General features: G+C 41.0%; 1 protein-coding gene and 1 long non-coding RNA gene across 3 annotated transcripts in view; both read left to right on the forward strand.

The window, feature by feature from the left end:
• Positions 1-5,672, forward strand: part of HS2ST1 (heparan sulfate 2-O-sulfotransferase 1) — an 80,634-nt gene extending 74,962 nt beyond the window's left edge. The window contains exon 7 of the mRNA XM_033067453.1: positions 1,028-5,672. Within this exon, the coding sequence (XP_032923344.1) occupies positions 1,028-1,254 (227 nt within the window). The 3' untranslated portion in view covers positions 1,255-5,672. The remainder of the gene's footprint in view (positions 1-1,027) is intronic.
• Positions 5,673-14,881: 9,209 nt separating this feature from the next.
• The window catches only part of LOC117000445, an 86,364-nt gene continuing 81,189 nt past the window's right edge, over positions 14,882-20,056 (forward strand). For both annotated transcript variants that reach the window (XR_004418765.1, XR_004418764.1), the window contains exon 1: positions 14,882-15,056. This is a non-coding gene — a long non-coding RNA (uncharacterized LOC117000445). The remainder of the gene's footprint in view (positions 15,057-20,056) is intronic.

The following is a 20,056-nucleotide window of genomic DNA, read 5'->3' on the forward strand; positions in this document are numbered from 1 at the left end:
AGAGACCCAAGTAGATGTTTATCTTCCTGGACTCCTAGCTACAGCAAGTAGCTCAGTTTCTAGGAGCTGGCCATGCAATTTATGATGAAGAAAAGATCTATCTTAGCAGGGCTTCTATCTGCAGATAGAGGGAGAAAATGATCTGATGTACAAAGCCTAGATATGTAGTATTAACGAGCTAATTACAAAGCAGCAGCACTCCTTGGGGAAAATCTGGTCATCATTTTGGTCGTCTTTGTCTTAGAAACTGTGAGCAACAGGGATTGTAGTATATGTATAATTTATGATAAAACTATAGTATCCTATTTAGATGGGAGAGTAATGGTTTAAATGCTATTAGTAGAGATAATATTTTGATTAGAAATAGACAGTTGAAATAATGCGAAAACAAGATATTTTTTTTCTCCTTTATGGAGAGCTACAGAGAGCTACACCAGAACAGCGGGGGGGTTTGGTAGTCTGAGTTGAACATAACCCTCCCTGGAGGTATTTAAAAGATGTGTAGAAGTGGTGGAGGTATTTGAAAGATGTGTAGGTGTGGCACTTGGGGACATGACTGACTGGGACTTGGCAGGGTTAGTTTTGTGGTTGGACTCGATGACCTTAAATGTCTTTTCCAACCTACATGTTTCTATGATTCCATGAAAGAAATCTCTCTGCAGTTTCTAAAATTCTTAACATTTGATACCAGATTAACATCTAAATAATTAATTTTGAAAGACCAGTTTTGCTCCAGGGAGATTATATGGAGTAATCTTATTTCTTAAATGAATGTTCATTCCCTGGGTTTATTAGAGCAAGCAGGAAGAATTGAAAGAGTGGATGCAAAATTCATAAACATTTAGAGAGGCTGCAGTTTTCCAACTCTGCGTGTTGTGTTAATAAATTTTGGATTAAAGCCTGCTCCTTCTAATGCAGTTTATCAACACACTGAGAATATAAAAATTCTGTAAATAACAAAGGACTGTAAACATTTTTTGAGCACGTGAACTTGGAAGTGAAGTTATTGCTTTCATTTTGCATTTAGGAAAGAAGTCGCATCTTAGGAAAACAACTGAGAAAAAACTTCCCACAAAAGAAACTATTGCCAAGCTACAGCAGTCTGAAATCTGGAAAATGGAGAATGAGTTCTATGAATTTGCACTGGAGCAATTTCAGTTTGTCAGAGCACATGCAGTTCGGGAAAAAGATGGAGAATTGTATATTCTGGCTCAAAACTTTTTCTATGAAAAGATTTATCCTAAATCAAACTAAGAATGCTATACTGTTAGATTTATGGACCTAAATCTTTGGTCGCATCATCATCTTAGTCCTCAGCCATGGAAACTAGATTGCTTGTAGACCTCCAAGACATTTCTTTATGTGAGGAAAGTGGGTTGTGGATCACCTCCAGGGCTTTGGATATAGCTGTGTTGGTAATCCAGAAGCAAAGGCTTCATTTCTTTTATCTAATACTTTCAGTGGGAGTCAATATTCTTAACGTGAAGAAATCTACACTGTAATTCAGAGCAATTAATCCACAGCAGTTCTATTTGAAAATGTAAACAATCAAAAAAATCCACCACTTCTGTTGATGCTCTTTTTAATTTTCAGAGCAATTTATTTTCATTTATACTTCTGTGAAGAGGAAATCATTTCCCCCAGCTTTCAACATGGAAATTTTGGTTATATACAGTATGAGTAGTCCTAATAACTGGTTGACATCTGTGCTTTGTTTTTGTGAATCATGTCACATGATATTAATTGGGATGGTTAATCATGTTCTGCTGAGAAATGCTGCTGCTGCTGGAATTGCCCATATTTATATATGTGGTTTTATTAAAAAATTACAACTACTCATTAGTGTTAAAATGTCATTTTCACATTAATATTGTAAAAAGTTAAAGGAACAGAGCAGTGGGGTTTTTATTTTAATTTTTTTTTATTCACCACCACCACCACTGACTGAGGTTGGGAAAACTATGAAGAAGTTTGGTATTGTCTGCAGTTTTAGTTGATCCTTACACAGTGGTATAAAAATTGTAAATTCTTAAATAAGTTTCTCCATGGATTCTTTGTAATAATTGTAAACTGAGGTATTGGTGAATCCATATTATGACTCGACTAGTGAGCTGTGGTATGGCTAGGGTTTTCCTACTACTTCAATACTTTTATCTGTAGAATATTTTTACTGAGGTGCTTTATAAAGTGTTTTAAAGCATTGCATTTACAAAAGAAGTAAAATGCTGTAAATACTGCTTATTTTATGTATTTGGACCAAAAGGTTTAAAGTAACTAGTTTAAAGTGGGGTTTTTTGCACCGGTTCTGTTACATGTGAAGTGAAAACATCACATCTACTTCCTGGTTGAGTTAACTGTTGGACATTGCTGAAACGCACTTCAGTGACCTCTCTCACTTCAATACCAGAATGTTTTCCAGGGATTCTGCTTACAGAAATGTAGTCTTCATCCTCTTTTATTAGGGTAAGAGAACAAGAAAAAAATGTCATTTGCAGTCTGGTTGGGAAAGATGCAGTGAACTTCACTGACATAATTGTATTTATGTAACTGCCTTACGTGACTGTTGTAAATTTGTGACTTGCCATTATTAACAATGTGAAACACCTGGCAGATGAAGTAAATTGAAATTTGAGAACAGATGTTTGGGGCCACTGCATTATAGCAAATGGCTGTGGAGCACTGCAAGAATTTTTCCTATTGAATTTTCTTAAAGATACGAATATTTACACAACTTCCACCTACCTTTGCTTAAAAGTGTTTTTCACAGGATTGGATTGGGAAGGCACCGAGGAGAGAAAGAAAAAAAATTGTGAGAAAGGTTTAAATCCTTAAGGTACGATGCTGAAGGTTTAGTTTAAAATTACCGAGTGGAGTTTTTTTAACCAACTTGTTCTTGTAATGAAAACAAAGGAAATGGAAAATGGTCTGTGAACTGAGTGTCTGCAGCCAAAAGCAACAACCCAATTACAGAGAGGATAACGAGAGACTATCAAGTACATCTTGCAGTTTCTTTGTTTTCTTAGATTTTTCCCTTCTGATTTTAAAAATAGATCTCTCTTTGTTCTTCCCAAATAATCAGGGAAGTTCCTTCTCATAAGTTACCATTTATATAGCATGAACCATGCGTAAGACTTCCTGTTCTAGTTCTTGTCTGTTGACATCAATAATTATGCCAACATGTTTGGATGTAGGATGTGTTGGGTCACACATGAAGACATGTTTCCTAGCTAATGAAAGGAACTGAGGAGTCATACACAAAAAGTAGTTAATGGAGATCTAAAAGTTTTTACTGAAAAGAAGACACTTTTTTAAAGAAGTAAAATAAATACTTATAATCCCAGGAAAGATTTCCATTCAGTGATAGTTTTGTTAGATTTTTTTTACTATGTTGTTCTCCTTCAGAATAATTCAGATTAATTTACCTTCTTCAATCTCCTTCAGAATTTTCAGCAGAGCACCTCTAAGAGAGCTGAAGAGCTTGCTAAGTGAAAATGCAAAATATTCGTCTAAGTTATGAAATAGGTATGTAGACAAATGCTTCTCTGTTGACAAGAAAACAATAGACAAAGCTTCTACTGATTTCAGTAGGATCTACAGAAACTTTTTCTATTCTTTAAGCAGTTCTGAAAGTTATGTTTCTTTTTTTTTCCTTCCAGGATTTAGAATTTCTTAATTACAAGTCTCCAATAACAAAGCAAATAGAACAATGCAATTTTTTTTACTTTTAAAAGAGCAATATATTTTTCATAGTTCATGTAAGGTAACACATTTTATTGAATCAGATATCACTTCCTGTTCTTTGCTGTGAACTGTCAAGGTTGAGACAAAAAAGAATTTTAGGAATATTTTTTAGAAATGCTAGCAACAATTGGAGCGGTACTCATTCCAGATGTACTCAGAAAATGTGATCATCTGTAGAGCACAGAAGGAACCAAGACTGCCTACTTTTATATCTAGTGCATCCATTAATGTCAACTGTGAACTTAGAATATAGAACTATTAACTTGGATTTCCTAAAAGACAGTTTAGGAAAATGAGCTTCACAGATTTTTATTAATCTGTTCTATTTGTCTTCAGTTTGGAAACAGAAATAATCCGAATTGTTGCCACTAAAAATACTTTATGATATATATATATGATTTATTTCATTTATTTTCCCTTAATGACTCATAGAGGAAAGCAGCAATATGTAAATTTTTGGTTTTGCAGGTTGTATGATCAGTAAACTACTATGCAGCCTCCTGAACACAGATATTTTAACTGAAGTCACTGTACTCTGTAGAGGAGTGAGATTGGCTTTTTGCAGGGCTAAGTTCATTTGAAAGGTGCTGAAATGCTCATATACCTACATATAGTTGAGACTAGGTTTTGTTATACTGTTCTGTACTTTCTGTACAAAAGTATGCCCAGATTTTTTGCAAAACTGTAGCCCTGTTGAAATTCTTGATGTCAGCACAAGGTGTGAGATCCTGCTGGGTGGGTGAATACACAACTGTACCCAGAGCATGCCCAGGGCACTTGTGATACTCTGAGCTGTGCTGGCAGGAGAGCAGCAGTGGTTTTTGCTCCTCCCTTTATAATTCTGCGGCCACAAAACAAGAATTTCACTTTTATTTTTTTAGTGCATCTATAAGCAGACCCACGGCTAGGGTGCAGAATGTCCTCTGTGCACATTCCTGCTTGTTCTGGGGTGGATTTTCTAGCAGTCTCTCTTTTATTGGTATGCTGATCATGGCTTCATTTTCAAACACACATTAAAATTTATAGCTATACAATGTAGGAGATGGAGAACCAGCCCATCCTGTTCATTTGAAATGCCTTTTCTGTGTATTTACTTTTTCTGAAGATACCTAGCTATTTTTACATTAAAGGAATAAACTTCTGCTTATTGATGATCTCAGAATAATTCTATCTTATATTGGGAAAAATTCAGTTATTTGCTTTCACATTTCTGTTAAAATATTCCATTAAGCTTACCTGGCTTAATGTGTATGTGTATACTTAGAGTTGTGTGTGACAAAAAGGTGTGTGGATGATACTGTCTGAACTGCTAAAGCAGTCAGTGGAAAAGCCTGATTCGAGTTCACTGCCAATCTAGCTCTTCAAAATTAGAGCATATTTTATGACTACTAGAGATCAAACTTGAAGTTTAAGGCTGCTTAGTTGGATGGATGCTTCCTTTACTGTAAGCCTATGCAACTGTGTAACCTTTGCAGCAGTATTTATAGAAAGAGCCTCTCTTTCTGAGACTTCTCTGGAGCAAATTATAAATGTTGGTACACTTGTTCTGTCTGATACTTACATCAGCAGCTTTCTGTAGCTTCTGCAAAAGAGACAGGTTTGTGAGCATTTCTAAAGCAGTACTGAATGTAATTTTGAAAAACATGGATTGTGCTTCATGACCTTTTTCTTTTTAAACCCACACACAGCTAAATAGTGCCTTTTTTCCTCACAATCCATGTTGAAGATGCTTGCTCCCTCTCGCCCTCCGTAAATTGATTCATTTGTGCAATACTATTCCAACTTGAAACAATTTTGTCACAGCTGTTTGAGAAATTATCTCCATTTTTCCTCACTGTGTTGCCAGCTTTCTGTTGTTTAAGTGTTTCAGTTGATTACCTAATGCAAATGCTATAAAATAAAACACCCATTGGGAAGGGGAAAGAAAATAAGTCTGGTGTCCTGTCTTAATATTTGCATGTCACATTCACATGGAATGCTTTTTTTTTCTAGAGCATGTTGTTATACAGTACTGTGAACTTTGTTGGCAGCTATTGTGATTTTGGAGGGGATAGACAAGCTGGAGTGTAGCTTGTCTGTAATAATTTCATACAGCTATAACCAAATATATTTAGAGGCACTTAGAACTTGCGGGGGCTTTGTGACCAAATATGTTTTAAGTTTGCAGGGGATATATACACTGTGCTGAAGGTGTCAATGAAAAGTTCTTAATATTAAAACCAAGATTTGTAAGAACAGAAAACTGGCATTAAAACAGTGGATTGATACCTTTGTGCTTCCCTGCCTGAGGAAACAAATGACCAACCAATGCTGTGGTGCAGGAACACCCTCAGTTACTACTGCAGTGCTGAGAGTGGTGTAAGAACTAGACTAGAGATGTCATTTGCACTTGTAAGCAAAGACTTAGAATGAGGAAATACAGTAAGCATTGGTATGCTACTGTTTAGGATTTTGAGGCATATTATAACCACTGCCCTGTAAACATCCCTGGCTGTGTGTGCTATGGAGCTGAACATCACCTGACCCTGCCAAGTTTCTTAATGCAGCAGTTCCTAAATATGTAATTATCAACCTTGATGATTAAGAGCCATCATGCAATTACTCAGCAACTTCAACTTGAGGATTTTGATGGCTTTTAAATCCCCTTTTTGTTGAAAATAGACTTTTCCATGCTCCTGTGAATGGAAGTGATAGGTGCAATTGTGCTCAGGAAACAAAGTCTCTGCTTTTATCATCTGGGGGAAGTGGAGGAAAAAAATGCCTATATAGAGGACTTCCTAAGGTCACTCTACCTGTCTCTGAAATGATGTAGTAAATAGAATGACTGCCAAAAAAAGTTGCAATACAATAAAAAGCTTTATTTAAAATGACAGTAACTCCTCCTCTGAAATTAATGACTGTAGTGTATGTGGTAGATATTGGTTGAACCATTTTTTAACCGATGCTGCCATTTGCCCATGTAATTAATCTCAGCAGTTGGAATTCATGGGAGGGGACCAAGAGAAAGAAAAGGTGGTTTTTGTTCCAACCAATTTTTTTTCTTCAGATCCTGTATTTTCATTTTATTTATTGTTTGCATCTTGAAATTGATTTCAGTATAATTTCCTTACTTTTTAATAAAATAAAAGAAGTTGCTAGTGAATGTCAAAGCAATACCCAGATGTTTTCTTCAAGCACAAGTCCCCTGCTATGACCTCCTCCCCCAGCTTCATTACCACATAACGCAGATGTGGTAACTTTCAATAAGAGCTAATTTAAAGGACTAATAATACTCTTTATTAAAAAAGCCTCTACAAAGAACACCTGTGGCCTAAAAATGAAGGCTTTGAGACCTTTCACCTTGTCATAATAACCAACTGCATCCTCATAAAAATGGAAAATACTGTGATAAACATTCTCTGCCCATTTTCTGCACGCTTACAAGGCTGATCCTGAGTCCATTCTCACATTTGCTACACACAGACATTAACCTTTTGTAATAAATATGACTGTCAGAATAATTGCACAAAGAATAATCTTCCTATTGAAAAAAAATTAAATCTGAGAACAAAATAGGTTAAAATGGTGATTCATAGGAATTGTGATTATAGTTCAAGTGTACAGATATTGCATTCCAGTGATGGTTTAAGAAATGATTCACTACTGTGCTGTATACATGCATGTGTTATTTCAAATATAGTTTCAATATTAATAATGAAAAAACCTTGTTCTGTTTTGAAAGAGAAACATTCCTAATTTGGTATGATAATTTGAATGCTCTAACCCTACCAGAACTCTGAGTTTGATGCAGCAGTTACTGGAAAATATTATAAACTGTCTCTTTACCAAAAAAAGAGAAAAGCTAGTGAAGAGAATAATGGCCTAGAGGGCCTAAAGGCACTATTATAGTCTTGACAATTATTGATTGCTGTTTTTAGCACAGAATAGAATTTGGAATCCTTAATCTCCTTTATTTAGAGTTTAATAACTTAAAAAATGTTGTATGACTTGGAGAATTGGCAAGAGGAGAAGGAAAGCTAGAGACGTGTGCACTTACAGGCTGGCTTTGTCAAGACTGCCTCGCAGCAGTGTGTAACAATGGGTGTAAATACGGGCAAACGTGCAAAGCAGTCGATGTGGAAGGAAGGGTGTATTTATATCTGTGAAGACAGTCTGTAAGGAACAGAGGAGAGTACAGGCAGAAATATAACCACTATATATTGCAGTAATTGCTTAAATTAACAACTATGATGGCTATCTCTGGCCTAATTATCTGCTTTGGATCTTCAGTGCCTTCTCCTGACTGAATTAATGAACTCAAAACTGCAGCCATCGAGGCTGCTGCTATTATAAGCAAGGCCTGTACACTACCAAATGAAATGTCTCCTATTTATAACACAGACCAAATACCTACTTCCCGCTCTATGCTCCAGTACTGCTTACAGCTAAGCTACAGATCTGGAAAAGCAAATTACATTGACTGGGAGGCTCGTGTGCTCTGCATTTGAGGTCTTTGCTTCTTGAAGATAAAATAATAATTGCATGATAGATGTCAAATCCACAGAGTCTGGGAGAAAGCAACTTAATAATATTCAGATTATGTGGAGCAAAAATGCTGTTTTCCACAAAACAAGGTTTTTGAGGGTTTTTCTCATTAGACAAACGGGGAGTTTTCCCCTTAAAGGAGAGCAAAGCAGGAACATGTCAATGCCCTCCCCACACCAGCAAACATTCTTTGTCAGTGTCCCTTTATTTTTTTATCCCCCAAGTGTGTGGAAAAATATGTATGAGTGTGTTCAGTTTCTCCCTTTTCTCAGCTGGCTCTATGAGATAGTGTGCTAGTTTTTGTTCCTTCACATGCTTTCAAAAGGGCAAGTCTTATCTTGTGGGTATTGTTGTGGGGCATGAGATCACACTCCAGTATGGAGTTTATCAAACTTGGTGTTTATTCAGGGTCACCTTTGAGAGCCTGGTGGCGGTGGAGGTCCCTGTCCTGTGTGTGGGGGCAGCACTGGTGTGTAGTGCTGCATTAGCTCGTGTGTGCTGCTGACAGTTTGCACACATTTACCCCATATATCTGGTGAGGCTATTTCATTTGGGGGGATATTTTTTCTTTTTTTTTAAACTTTGTGCAGGAAAAGTGCCTGACAAGATGAGAATCAGGCTGCAGTCAACAGGTTTATTGAGCAAAGCTTTGCAGTAAGCTCATGTCTGTCTTTGGTTCTATGCTCCCTCCTCCCCAATTCACCCAACCAGGAATGTCTGAGAAAAATTAAAAGTGAATTACAAGGCCAAAGGCAGCTTTTGAAGACAAGGTTGAAAATATTGTAAGTAGTCAGAGGCACAGGCAGATCTGAATATGCTTTCAAAACCCAGCTTCTTTGTGTCTTTCAGCATCTGAGTACAGTTGGGGCTGTACTCAGTTCAAGTACCTAGAAAACAAGTTTAGAAGAGCTTTCTGCAATGAAAGATCCTGATGTTAAAGCCTGTTGCTCCTTTGACAACAGTGTTTTCCAAGGCAATTGTGTACCTTGTGACAGAGAGGAGGGAGAAACCTGATGTCATCATAGTTTATCATAGATGTTCACAGACGGTTGTTCAAATTAATTTCATCATTTCATGTCTGGCTTGTTTGTGGTAATTCAAACTCTTTCTTGTCCTGTATCATATGCATGAAAAAGACGTGTTTAAAATCTATAATAGACTCTCTCCCATGCCAAATGCATTTTGTTTATCCAAATTCAAATAATAATTGAAGATTGGAAGTCTTCCTACCTAGTTCCAAAGGTACTGCAGAAGACTAGGAGATGGGGACCTGGGTGCCACAGCCATACTGGATGTTCTAAAATTTCTTGAAGTCTGTGATACTCCATAGAGAAGAGCAATGCAAACTAAATGTTGTGCCATTTGACAGTATTTATCAATTTTCAAGTTTGGAGCCTGACTTTAGCTATGTATGTTAATTTGTAGTTACGTAATAAATTGTTCATGATGTTTTTTTTTCAGGTTGAGCAAGTATTGTAACTTTCTAGGAAAGCAGAATATCTAGTTTTATGATGAGGCATTAACATTGCAACACTTTGGCATCTGAGTTTGTAATTGTTGACTTTATTCTTTTAAAACCACCTGGAAAATTGGTTTCTGTTGTTTCATGCCTTGTTATGAAAATAGATATATAGATTTCTAACAATTTTTAAAAAATCATTTCCTCTTCGTATTCTCTTTTGTAATCACATCTGCAAGAAAAATGTGAGTTAGAAACATTAATCATTTGGGAGCCTTGTGTCTAAGTCTTTGAAGACAAAGTGCTGCTTCTGCTGACTGTAGACTTTTTTGCCCAGGGTGGTTTCCTCTTTCCATATAAATCAAAAAACCCCATACTGCTGTTCTTCCCAAATCAGATGGGGGCAGGGGGAACCCGCAAGGAATAAATACCTGGTTTTCATGTGATGTTACCACCATAAAAAACAGGCCATCAACAGAATCTTAAAGGATATTTGAGAAACAACGCAATGTAAATTAAAAACAAAGCCAAATTTTCAGTCTGCCCAAAGCTGGTGTAAATCCTTACCCACATCACTTCAAAATTGATAGGATTCCACTCTCTGAATGTTCCTTCAGGTTAGGAGTGTTTCTTAGGGTCCTGCAGATTGGTTTCTAGGCTTCACTTGCTAATGCATAAACTCTAAATAAAGGCATCAAATAATGAGATTTATTAGCATTTGTTAATGTCTCAAATTCCTGTGAAGAATATCCAGGAGATGGTAAAAACTGCTGGCTGAAGACTTGTCCATTGAAAGGCAGGAGGAAGACTGGTTGTGGGATATTGGTGTCAGGTTTTAGGAATAATAATTTTCCAGTCTTTTAGATGACACAGAGCATAACTGAGAAGTTTAAATAACTCCCCCACAGTTACTCATCAGAGACAGATGTTTCACCCTGCACATGCAAAGCAAGTAGACAAACACAGGTGCCAGAGGTGAATTGCTGCATCTGCCACATCTCATCTATCCACTTATCTCTGGGCACCTGTTGTCATCATCATCTCTCCAGCAGAGAAAAGTCCCTCCATCAGGTAAGCACTTTCTTTACCTATTTTGGGGCAGTATAGATGCTTGTTCTTTGTAGATCAATTAGATAAAGAGCTGTGTTACTATTACTGCACAGAAATATTTTAATTGGCACACAATGCAGTGGTGCTGCAGATCGAGTGGAAGCCTGTGTTGGTCAGAGGCATTGCCATATGGCTGCCAAAATATCTGCTTATTACTGGGTAGTATTGAATAAAGTTCCCTTACCCTTTACAATGTTTTGGTTAGAAAATCTGGTACTGTTACCCTGTGTCAGAAGTAAGGCACTGGAATTCTGGTGGGGCTTAGCTGCCTTGAGAAGCTGCATCCTCTGACTGCTGCTGCTGCTCAGCCCTCGCCCAGCTTCAGCACGGCCGGGTGGAGCCTCGGCAGGGCTGCCCTGTGCCCAGGAGGGAATGGCTCTCTGGATTCCCCTCTCTGCTGCCAGTGAGAACGCTGGTGCCAGCTGTCAGGTATAGCAGCAGGGACAGTTTGGAGGAACGAGGTCTAGATGTGGTGGGTCTGCTTGCTGAGCTGGTTGGATACTGATCTGTGGTGAGATAACAGCAAGATTGGGCTTTTCACTGCACTCCTAAGACAAGAGTGTGGTGTCTGCAAATATAGCAGTGATGTTGGTATATGTGAATTGCCTACAGCTAGGCAGAACATTGTGGAGCCAGGAATTGAGACCTCCTGAGTCCCCCACAGGCTGCTCCTGTCTTTTCGTTAATTTCTTCCCATACAACTTTCTACTTTGGCATGACTAATGTTCCCAATTAATGTGTACTAACCTCTAGCATTTTAATATTGAAAAGTAATAATTTATGTCTTAATATGGAATTTAATTTTTGTACTTGCCTGTCACGTTTCAGGCACCATGAAGGGTCAAAGAACAGGTGTAGGTGTCAGGGGAGCGCTGTATTTTGCAGCACTGCTTATGAGTTATGAATCCCTCAAACTTGCTGTTGCTGGCCCTATCAGGGAACAAGATCTTGTTATTTGGGACTCCAGAATGAATCTTAGGCCCTGAAATGGGAAATAAAGAAACATACAACTATATTTTGAAAGTTGGAACTAACTTCTTTGGCTGATTTGAAAAAAGAACAGGAAAAGCTGTCTGTGCTGGCAGCGTAGTGGATTCAGAGCAGCAATTGCTCCTGCTTTTCTCCCCCCAGGTCTGATTCTTGCTTCTGAAGTTTTGTGTGATTAGAGAAATGTCACAATTACCTCCTTTGCCTGCTATATTAACCACTTTTAAAAACAAGGAGAAAAAGACCAGAGGTGGTGATCTGATCCTTTGGACAGCTGTAGCTGTTGGGAATGTGATGTATCAGAGCCCCATCTTGAGCTAGCCTTGTGGTGGAGTATGCAGCTGGTGGAAGGAATTGGGAGGACCCAGAAAGCACCGTATTATACAGAACTTGTGCACTTTTGTTCCCAGACCGACACCCTCATGACCAAACTAATAATATTTAACAGGGTAAAAAGAGGTTATTTTACTTCATTTTGAAAAAGAAAGCAAGCATCTTTCCCTGCTCTAGCAAGGACTAGTCATGCAAAATGAAGCGTGAGGATATTGGATTGAAAAAAAACCCTTTTCACTTTTTACTATACATTCAGGCCTATGTCTAACTGAAAACAAGCTCAAGAGCACCTGTGTGGTTACCATGAAGTAACACTGTCAAAAGGAATATTACCTCCCCCTACACTCCAAAGAAATACCAGTGGGCCATAAATACATGCCTGGGCAAACTGCGTGCTAGAACATCACATCTGGTTTAGACAGCAGTGGTCCTAGGGCTTTCCGTACTTGCAGGACCACTGCATACTTTTTTGGAACTCTGGGCAAGTAACAGGTTTAACCTCTGCCTGACTACTGCTTCAAAGGCCTCTGTAGCGTCTTCCCCATCCCTGACTACCCACTCTGTGCTTTGGTTTTTGAAGAGGAGACCTGCTTTCATGGCTTCTGAGAGCTCTCCCCATCTCCAGCAGGGCTGGGAGTAGGCACCCTTCACAGGGCAATAACTGCTTTAAAATTAACACGTGTCATTTTGCACTTGCTGCAATTATTTAGAAACTTCTTTGTCAAATGACCCACATTAACACAAAGTGCATATTACTAGGGGTGTGCTAACAGCACCAGTGCACTAAACCTCAACTGACAGCCTGACCCAGTGCTGTGCTTTAAAAGGGCAGGGCCACAGTGTTGGAGTTGGAATTCTGCTTTAATTAGGCCATTACCTGACCTTCAAAGCTGTATTTTGTTCCTCCTCTGCATGCTATGCTGGAGGAAGGGCTGCTGGAGAAGACAGGAAGAGCCCTATCTGATCGTTATCAGGAGCGGATGAAAGCCATGCATTGCCTTTTCCTTTTGACGTGTGCAATTAGTTTGGCTTGTGTGGAAGAAGCATGTCAAGGTAAATGGCTGTCTCTGTCCTTCCCCCTGCGGATCCCTGGCAAGGTCCATCATGCAAAAAGCTATTCAATCACCTGTTGACAGTGGTATCCCTCTCATAAAACCTGATTATACACCATCATGAAGTACCTTTGCCCAGTGGTGGCCTGACACTACCATGGGCTGTTTTACAGGCTGAGTGCACTCCAGCTCTCCTCATAAAACTTTGTTTGAACCCATTTGTTTCTACATCTCTCTGCTCCCCTCCCCCCTGCTCTTCAAAATAAGTTTTTCCATTTTTATGGGAGTGGAAGAATCTTTGTGTCCAGGGCAGTGACATCTGTGTTGCTCACCAGGAACATGCTGCGTTACCCCCACTTCTGAGCAATCAATCCCCACCCTGCCAACCCAGCAGGGTCCCACCCCTCTAGAGCTGCAGCCTTTGGCCTTCTTGTTGGAGATGTTGTGTGCCTCCTGAGTTTGCCCTGACTTCTCTGTTGTCTTAGGCAGAGATCTGTGTTCATGACTTACCTTTGGGAAACAGGTGAAATCAGTTCCTGCCTGGAACTGCTGCTGGCTGCCACTAGCACTCAGCACATACAGGGGACAGACCCCCCATGGCTGCGTGTTGCAGGTGACTCTAACAAAAGGCAGAAGACCTGTTTCATGTTTGGTTTGTTTTTTAGGGTTTTTTTAATAGGCATAATAATTTATTTTCTTTTTAAAATTCAGTTCACTAGGTTTAAGTAATACTCTGATTATGAGAAATTAAGTCTAAAGCAAAGAAATCCAATGCAAGTGCTGAGAGAGAGAGTTCACTTTTAATTCGCCTCTTAGGCCATTTGCAGCAACTTTGCAGATGGGTTATGCCAAGGAAAGGCATTAAGCTCACTCTGTATCCATATCTCAGAAGCATGTGCGTGTGCCTTTCCACCACTGCTGAAGGGGTGGCCCCTTGCCATGCCCAGCGTGAGCCGTGGTCACAAGTCTCCGGTCATACCCTCCATCTCACTGCAGATTTCCTGTGTGGTCACGGGAAAGTCATTTTGAACTCGTGCTATCTCCTTTGCTTTGACCAGAAGTGCTGCTAATCCTTTTCCTTCTTGTGAAGTTGACTGTGCATGACACCGACTGTGTGGCAGGCCAGTGGCTGCCAGAGCAGTGTCTGCCCAGGACTGTGGGGATGGTTTTATCTGTGTCTGTTTGGGTGCTGCACCTCAGCAGATGGTGATGAAACCAGTGATCCCCAGTGTCAGTCAGATCACAGCGAACAATATTTGAGAGAAAGGTCTGAGAAAATCTTACTTGTTTAGTCACAGAGGCTTTGTTTCCTTCTCCAAGCAATATTTGAAGGGTGGTGGAGTAGCAGTTGAGTTAATTAGGGGACAGAAATTAGATAATGTGTTACAAAAGGAGGGATATTCAGAGATGAGCACAATGGAAACAGCACTGGATTTTTACAGTACTATTACACACTTAAAAGAAGTATTTAGCTCTGGTTTATAAAGGGGGAAAATGAGGCATAGCAAGATCAAGTGGCTTCACCGAGGTCAGACAGGAAATTTCTTTGTTGGCACTAATATATGCAATGATCTGGCCAACAAATGACTGAAATCCTGTGCTGCCAGGAGCCCTGGAGGGTGGTGTCTGAGCGGGATGTGGGCTCCCTGCTCAGCCTCCCCTCTGCAAACAGGGACTCACAGCGCCAGGCCGGGCAGCAGCAGCAGCAGCAGGAGCTGTGTCGGTGCTGAGCTGAGCGGGACCCTGCGGGGAGAGGCGGCTGCGGACACCGGGTGCTAAGAGTGCCGGCTGCTCGCTGTCCCCGGCCCCCGCCAGGACGTGACGGTGGCACAGTCGCAGGGACATGGCTGGTAATCATTCACTTTTTCATGAAAAAGCCTAGTCTTTCATCAGGTTGTGTGCTAAGTTGGATCTGAGGAAAGATAAACTAGTAGCTGCTGAATTCAGTCTTGGCGAGACTCTGAAGTGGTAGAATCACCATCCCTGGAAATGTTAAAAAAATGTGCAAGTGTGGCACTTAGGGACATAGTTTAATGGTGGACCTGACAGTGTTAGGCTAATGGTTGGACTCCATGACCTTAGACGTCTTTTCCAACCTTAATAATTGTGTAATTCTACGGAGCGCTGGCGGACGGAGGTGTGGGGTCGAGGCTCGACAGGGACAGCCCGCTCCGGCTCACCGCTGTCTCCTGAGGGCTGTGGGGTCGGGGGCTCGTCAGGGACAGCCCGCTCCGGCTCACCGCTGTCTCCTGAGGGCTGTGGGGTCGGGGACTCGTCAGGGACAGCCCGCTCCGGCTCACCGCTGTCTCCTGCGGGCGGGCCGAAGCGCGGAGGGGCGGGCAGCCCGGCCCTGCCCTGCCCGTGCCGCCCGGCCCGGCCTGTGCCCGAGCGGCCGCGAGATGGCGCCCGAGGAGCGGGCAGGCCCCGCCGCGCCGCCCGCGCCGCAGCTCGGCCCTCACGCGGCCTTCCCGCGCTCGGCCCGCGCTTGCAGGAAGGCGGCTGCTCGGGGTGGCTCATTTTAGTGCTAAATTGAGCCCAATTATTATAGTTTAATGAAGGGCTGCTTCAAGTTAAATAATGACCCTGGCATTGTATTTATATGAATGAAGAATTAACCTTAAAAGGTTGCCCTTCTCAGAAAATGGATTGCCTGCTTGGCTCTCTCTATTGATTAGTTTAGGTATTTAAAGTGCTGCATTTTATCTCTCCGTCCTCCCGGTAAATTTGTCATGATGATACTTAAAGAAGCAAATTGACGTTGTTTATTTTCGCAAACCTTTTTGGCATATTTCTGGGGCTTCTTACAGCACCTTTGAGCTACGCAGTATTGTGTGAAGGAGCGGTGATAACCTTTCTGCTTAAATAGGCAGAACAGTCTAACATCTCTGTTGAGCTGAAATGCCACTGAAAAGGATGCTGCAGTGCAAAATGTGTATTGCATTGCAGCTGATGGAGTGGGATGGGCAATCCTGAGGAGGTTTTCAAGAGGACTGGAGTCTTCCCATACTAAATGACTGATGGGAGGCCTTGTCAGAATTTCTGTTCACTCCAAAAATTGGAGATTATTTCTCCTAGGAGGCTGCCAGACAATGGGAGCCATCCTAGTAATTGCAAAGTACTTTAATACTGAGTAGCGTTAGGGGTTTTGAATGTGATGTGCAACTAAGCAAAAAGAGACAGGACACATGCATGTGTTTCTGTATTACAGATTTCTGAGGAAGTAATAGGATGACGTAAAGTTTTGAAGTTAAATATGGGCATCTAATTTTCCTACTGAAGTTTTTAAACCTTTGGAAATTTGCTCCAAAAGTTATGGGGAAGTGTGGGAATGTTATGCTGCGATGCTGAAAGTCACTCCCCTGTGTACTGCCATGGAAGCACCACTAGCTGTGCTTGTGCTCCTGACATGGGTTGTTGCCCCACTGCTGCTCAGGGAGCAGCCTCAGCACTGCTTGTCCCACGTTCCTGTTTTTGGAGGATGGGGGAGGGCTATGCTGTGTTTCAGTGTCCCCTGAAGGATGGCCCCACGGATGCCTCCCACAGTGGCACAGGGAGCGTGGGTGTGGGTGCCCCTTGTTGGGGGAGCAGGAGGTTTGTGGGCCCCTGTGGCGAGGCACAGCAGCATCTGCATTCCCCACACTGGACCAGGGTCCAGCCAGCCTCCACCAAGGCTCCTGTTCCCACAGCTGTCAGTCTCTAGCCTGCTCCTTCAGTTACCCTCTCTGGTTTCTCAAGTTTACAGAGCTGCTTTTGGTCTCTGAGTGAGTGATTGCCACCCCTTTCCTAACCCCATATCCTGGCTGGCAGTAGGAATATGCACACCACTTAAATTCCCCAAACAAAAATGGAAATGGAAAGTCTTGGGTTTAGTTGAAAAGAACAGCGAATTCTGCTTGCAATCTGTAATGCAATTAGTGTTATTTGACTTGGCAGCCGTCGGAGGGCCTGCGTGGGCTGTAGGCTGTGAGGGCCCGGAGTCAGCCTCCATCTAGGAAGAGGACTTTGGAGGAACTCTCAGTAAATTTTACATCTGAAGTCTCTCGGTGGTTTCTCTCCCCCATATGCTCTTCCCTCCACCCTCGGCATTCAGATGCTGCAGCCAGTCATTCTTTCCAGCTGGGAAGGGGTGAAGTCGGCTGGTCCTCCGGCCGCCGCCCTGCTCTGCGCCCCACCAGCCCCCCCGAGTGTCTGCGTCCCCCCGCCCGGCCAAAGGAAAATAATTCTGGGTCAGAACTCACTGAGCCATCTGTGTTTCTGAGGCTAAATTATTTCTTACAAAGGAAATAGCATTAGGTTGGTGTATCTGGCTGCTAATTGCTTTAACTGGCTGAAAAGATTTCAGTCTGTTCCTGAACTGTTTGTGCAAACTTAACGGAATAGTGTTACCTTCAGATCCTGTCCCAGCCGCAGCCAGAACATATAAACAAGTCTTCTGGTACGAAAAGCAGCACAAAGTTTCGAGCTATGCTAGCAGAGGTTATGAGAGACAGGAAGTTATGGGCAAATTGATTTCACCACTGGGAAACTTGGGATTTTTTTGCCCACCCCAAGTAATGACTGTAAAGCATGCTAATGCTATTCAACATTAGTGCATTAAAGTGTGGCCTTATTAATTCAAGCCATAAAGGCAACAAAATAAGCTGTTAAATTTAAAATATAATACATATATAATGAGAAAAAAATGTGTGAAAGCTTTATTCAAATGAAAATGCAGAATTGTTTGAGCTAGTGAAGTATCTTTTGTGCTGAGTTTTGAACATATGTAATAGATTTAATTATTAATTTCTCCATTGTTCTGTACACACAGACAGGGTTCAAGGCACAGTCATTCTCTGGCTTTCATGGATCTAATTTGTATAATTATTGTCTGAATAAAGAACTACTCTGATTCCTAGCTCACTTTTTTCCTCTCCAAAGTACTACCTCACTGCTCCTTTCCAAAAGGAGAGCACCTGCCAATTCTTCAGGAATCAGCTGATCACTTCCAGTGATGAGACACGCTCCAAGTGACATTCCTTTTCAAGCCTTTTTGTCTAAATGAATTATTGTGCATACTTTTTAATTTTATTGAACAAATTAGATTTGTCAAGGTCTAGCTTTGTAAATAAATAGCTAGAGACACATGGATGCATATTGCTGCTGTTCAAGGTCTCCTGTTCTATTTATGGAAGCCAGATGAATATGAAACAAAAGAGAAACTTTTCTCTAAAAGCAATTATCTTTCTGCATTCCCATCAGTATAATTATATTGCAGGGAATTTTAAGAAGCCATACAAGTAGAATTGAATACTTAAAATCATGGCTGGATAGTTATGCAAAAGCTGAGTGGAGCATCTTGCCTTAAGCTAATAAAACATGCAGTGGCTGGCTGTTCTCTTACGCCTTTACACCTGACATGTGTGTGGGTATTCGTTGGAAAATAAGAACCTGAGATCCACGATACAGGTGAAAAGTATTTCTAGTGAGAACTATTGAAATCCTCTCCATTTTGTAGTAAATATTAATGGGTTGAATTATTTTGTCACTTAGGCATTTGAGAATTCATGGCCCTTACCTGTGAGCATCTTCAATCATGAGTGTTTTCTTTGACTTTGGAGATACATCATGTTGTTAAAACAGGGCATCTTTTTTTTTATGGAAAGGTCTTCCCAGATGGCAAAAGAAATAAGATCCAAGAACACATAGCAAGGTCCAGATTGTGTTGGTAGAGGAGACTGGTAAAAATCATTATGTTGACTCTACTTAGAGATAAACTTTTTAGGAAGCTGCAGTACTGGCACATGGTTTGTAAAAAATCACATTGTTCTGGGTGTAAGAGTAGACAAAGTTTGCCAGGAGACTACTCTTTTTGGGGTTTTTTTTCCATTATCAAGTTTTGGGACCTTTTCTTAAAAATATAGTTGTCTTTTGCCTTTATTGGGAAAATGCTGTCAGACCACCAAAATTAAAATTATTGGGGGTGTTCTGTAGGTTCTTTAACACTCCTGTTAGAGCAGAAAGCTTAGCAAGAGCTTCTTTTGAGGAGAAGTACCAGACTTAAAAAAAGCCCAGCTAAAATCCTTCTTCCAAGGCAAAGAAAAGAGGGTTCCTGCAGGAGGGATCTGCTACCCCACAGTTTATCTGTCACCTGCCTTTGCAAGAGGTGCTATGGAGAGGTGAGGACATGATAGTACAATTAAAAACCATTAAACAGTCCTTGTTTTAGGAAGTAAAATAAAAGGGGCACAGGATAAATATATTATGTTTCCAGATTTGAATGTGTAACCTATATGTTTAAGGGTATATTTGCATTTAATACTAGAAGTAGACAGATGTATTCTTTCCAGACAGATTTTTCCCCTTATGTCCCTCCACTCCTGCTGTATCCAGGGTTGCTGGCTTTTTCCTTTGCTCTGCCACCTCTTTTTCCCTCTTCAAGGCTTTTTTATGTCAAACAGAACCATGTAAATTAAACATTTAAAACTCAGTTATGAAGAAATTATATATTTAACCTGACCTTGGTGAATATCTTTAGTAAGTCAGGAAATGTTGGTAGCTGCCTGTGCCATGGCAGATGGCTGCACAACGCTGCACACCAAGAGGTGTCCATCTCACAAGGGCCAGCTCCATGCTGCACACCCACAGCAGCTCCGGCCCAATGTTTTCTTTTCTGTGAAAGCCATTTTGACTGCCATGTGTTTGCATTTATTTCCTTTCCGGCTCTATATATGACTCATCCACAGCAGGATGGAGGAGCCAGGGCAGAGCTGGGCTGCCCAGGAGCTGCTTTCCTTATTCACCAACCCTGTTTTGGGCTGTTTTCTGGAAGGCAGTCCCGTGGAGAGGAGCAGTTCTCCAGGCTGCAGGAGTT

Source organism: Catharus ustulatus, chromosome 9 (genome assembly GCF_009819885.2).
Source record: "Catharus ustulatus isolate bCatUst1 chromosome 9, bCatUst1.pri.v2, whole genome shotgun sequence".
In the NCBI taxonomy this organism is placed as follows: Eukaryota; Metazoa; Chordata; class Aves; order Passeriformes; family Turdidae; genus Catharus; species Catharus ustulatus.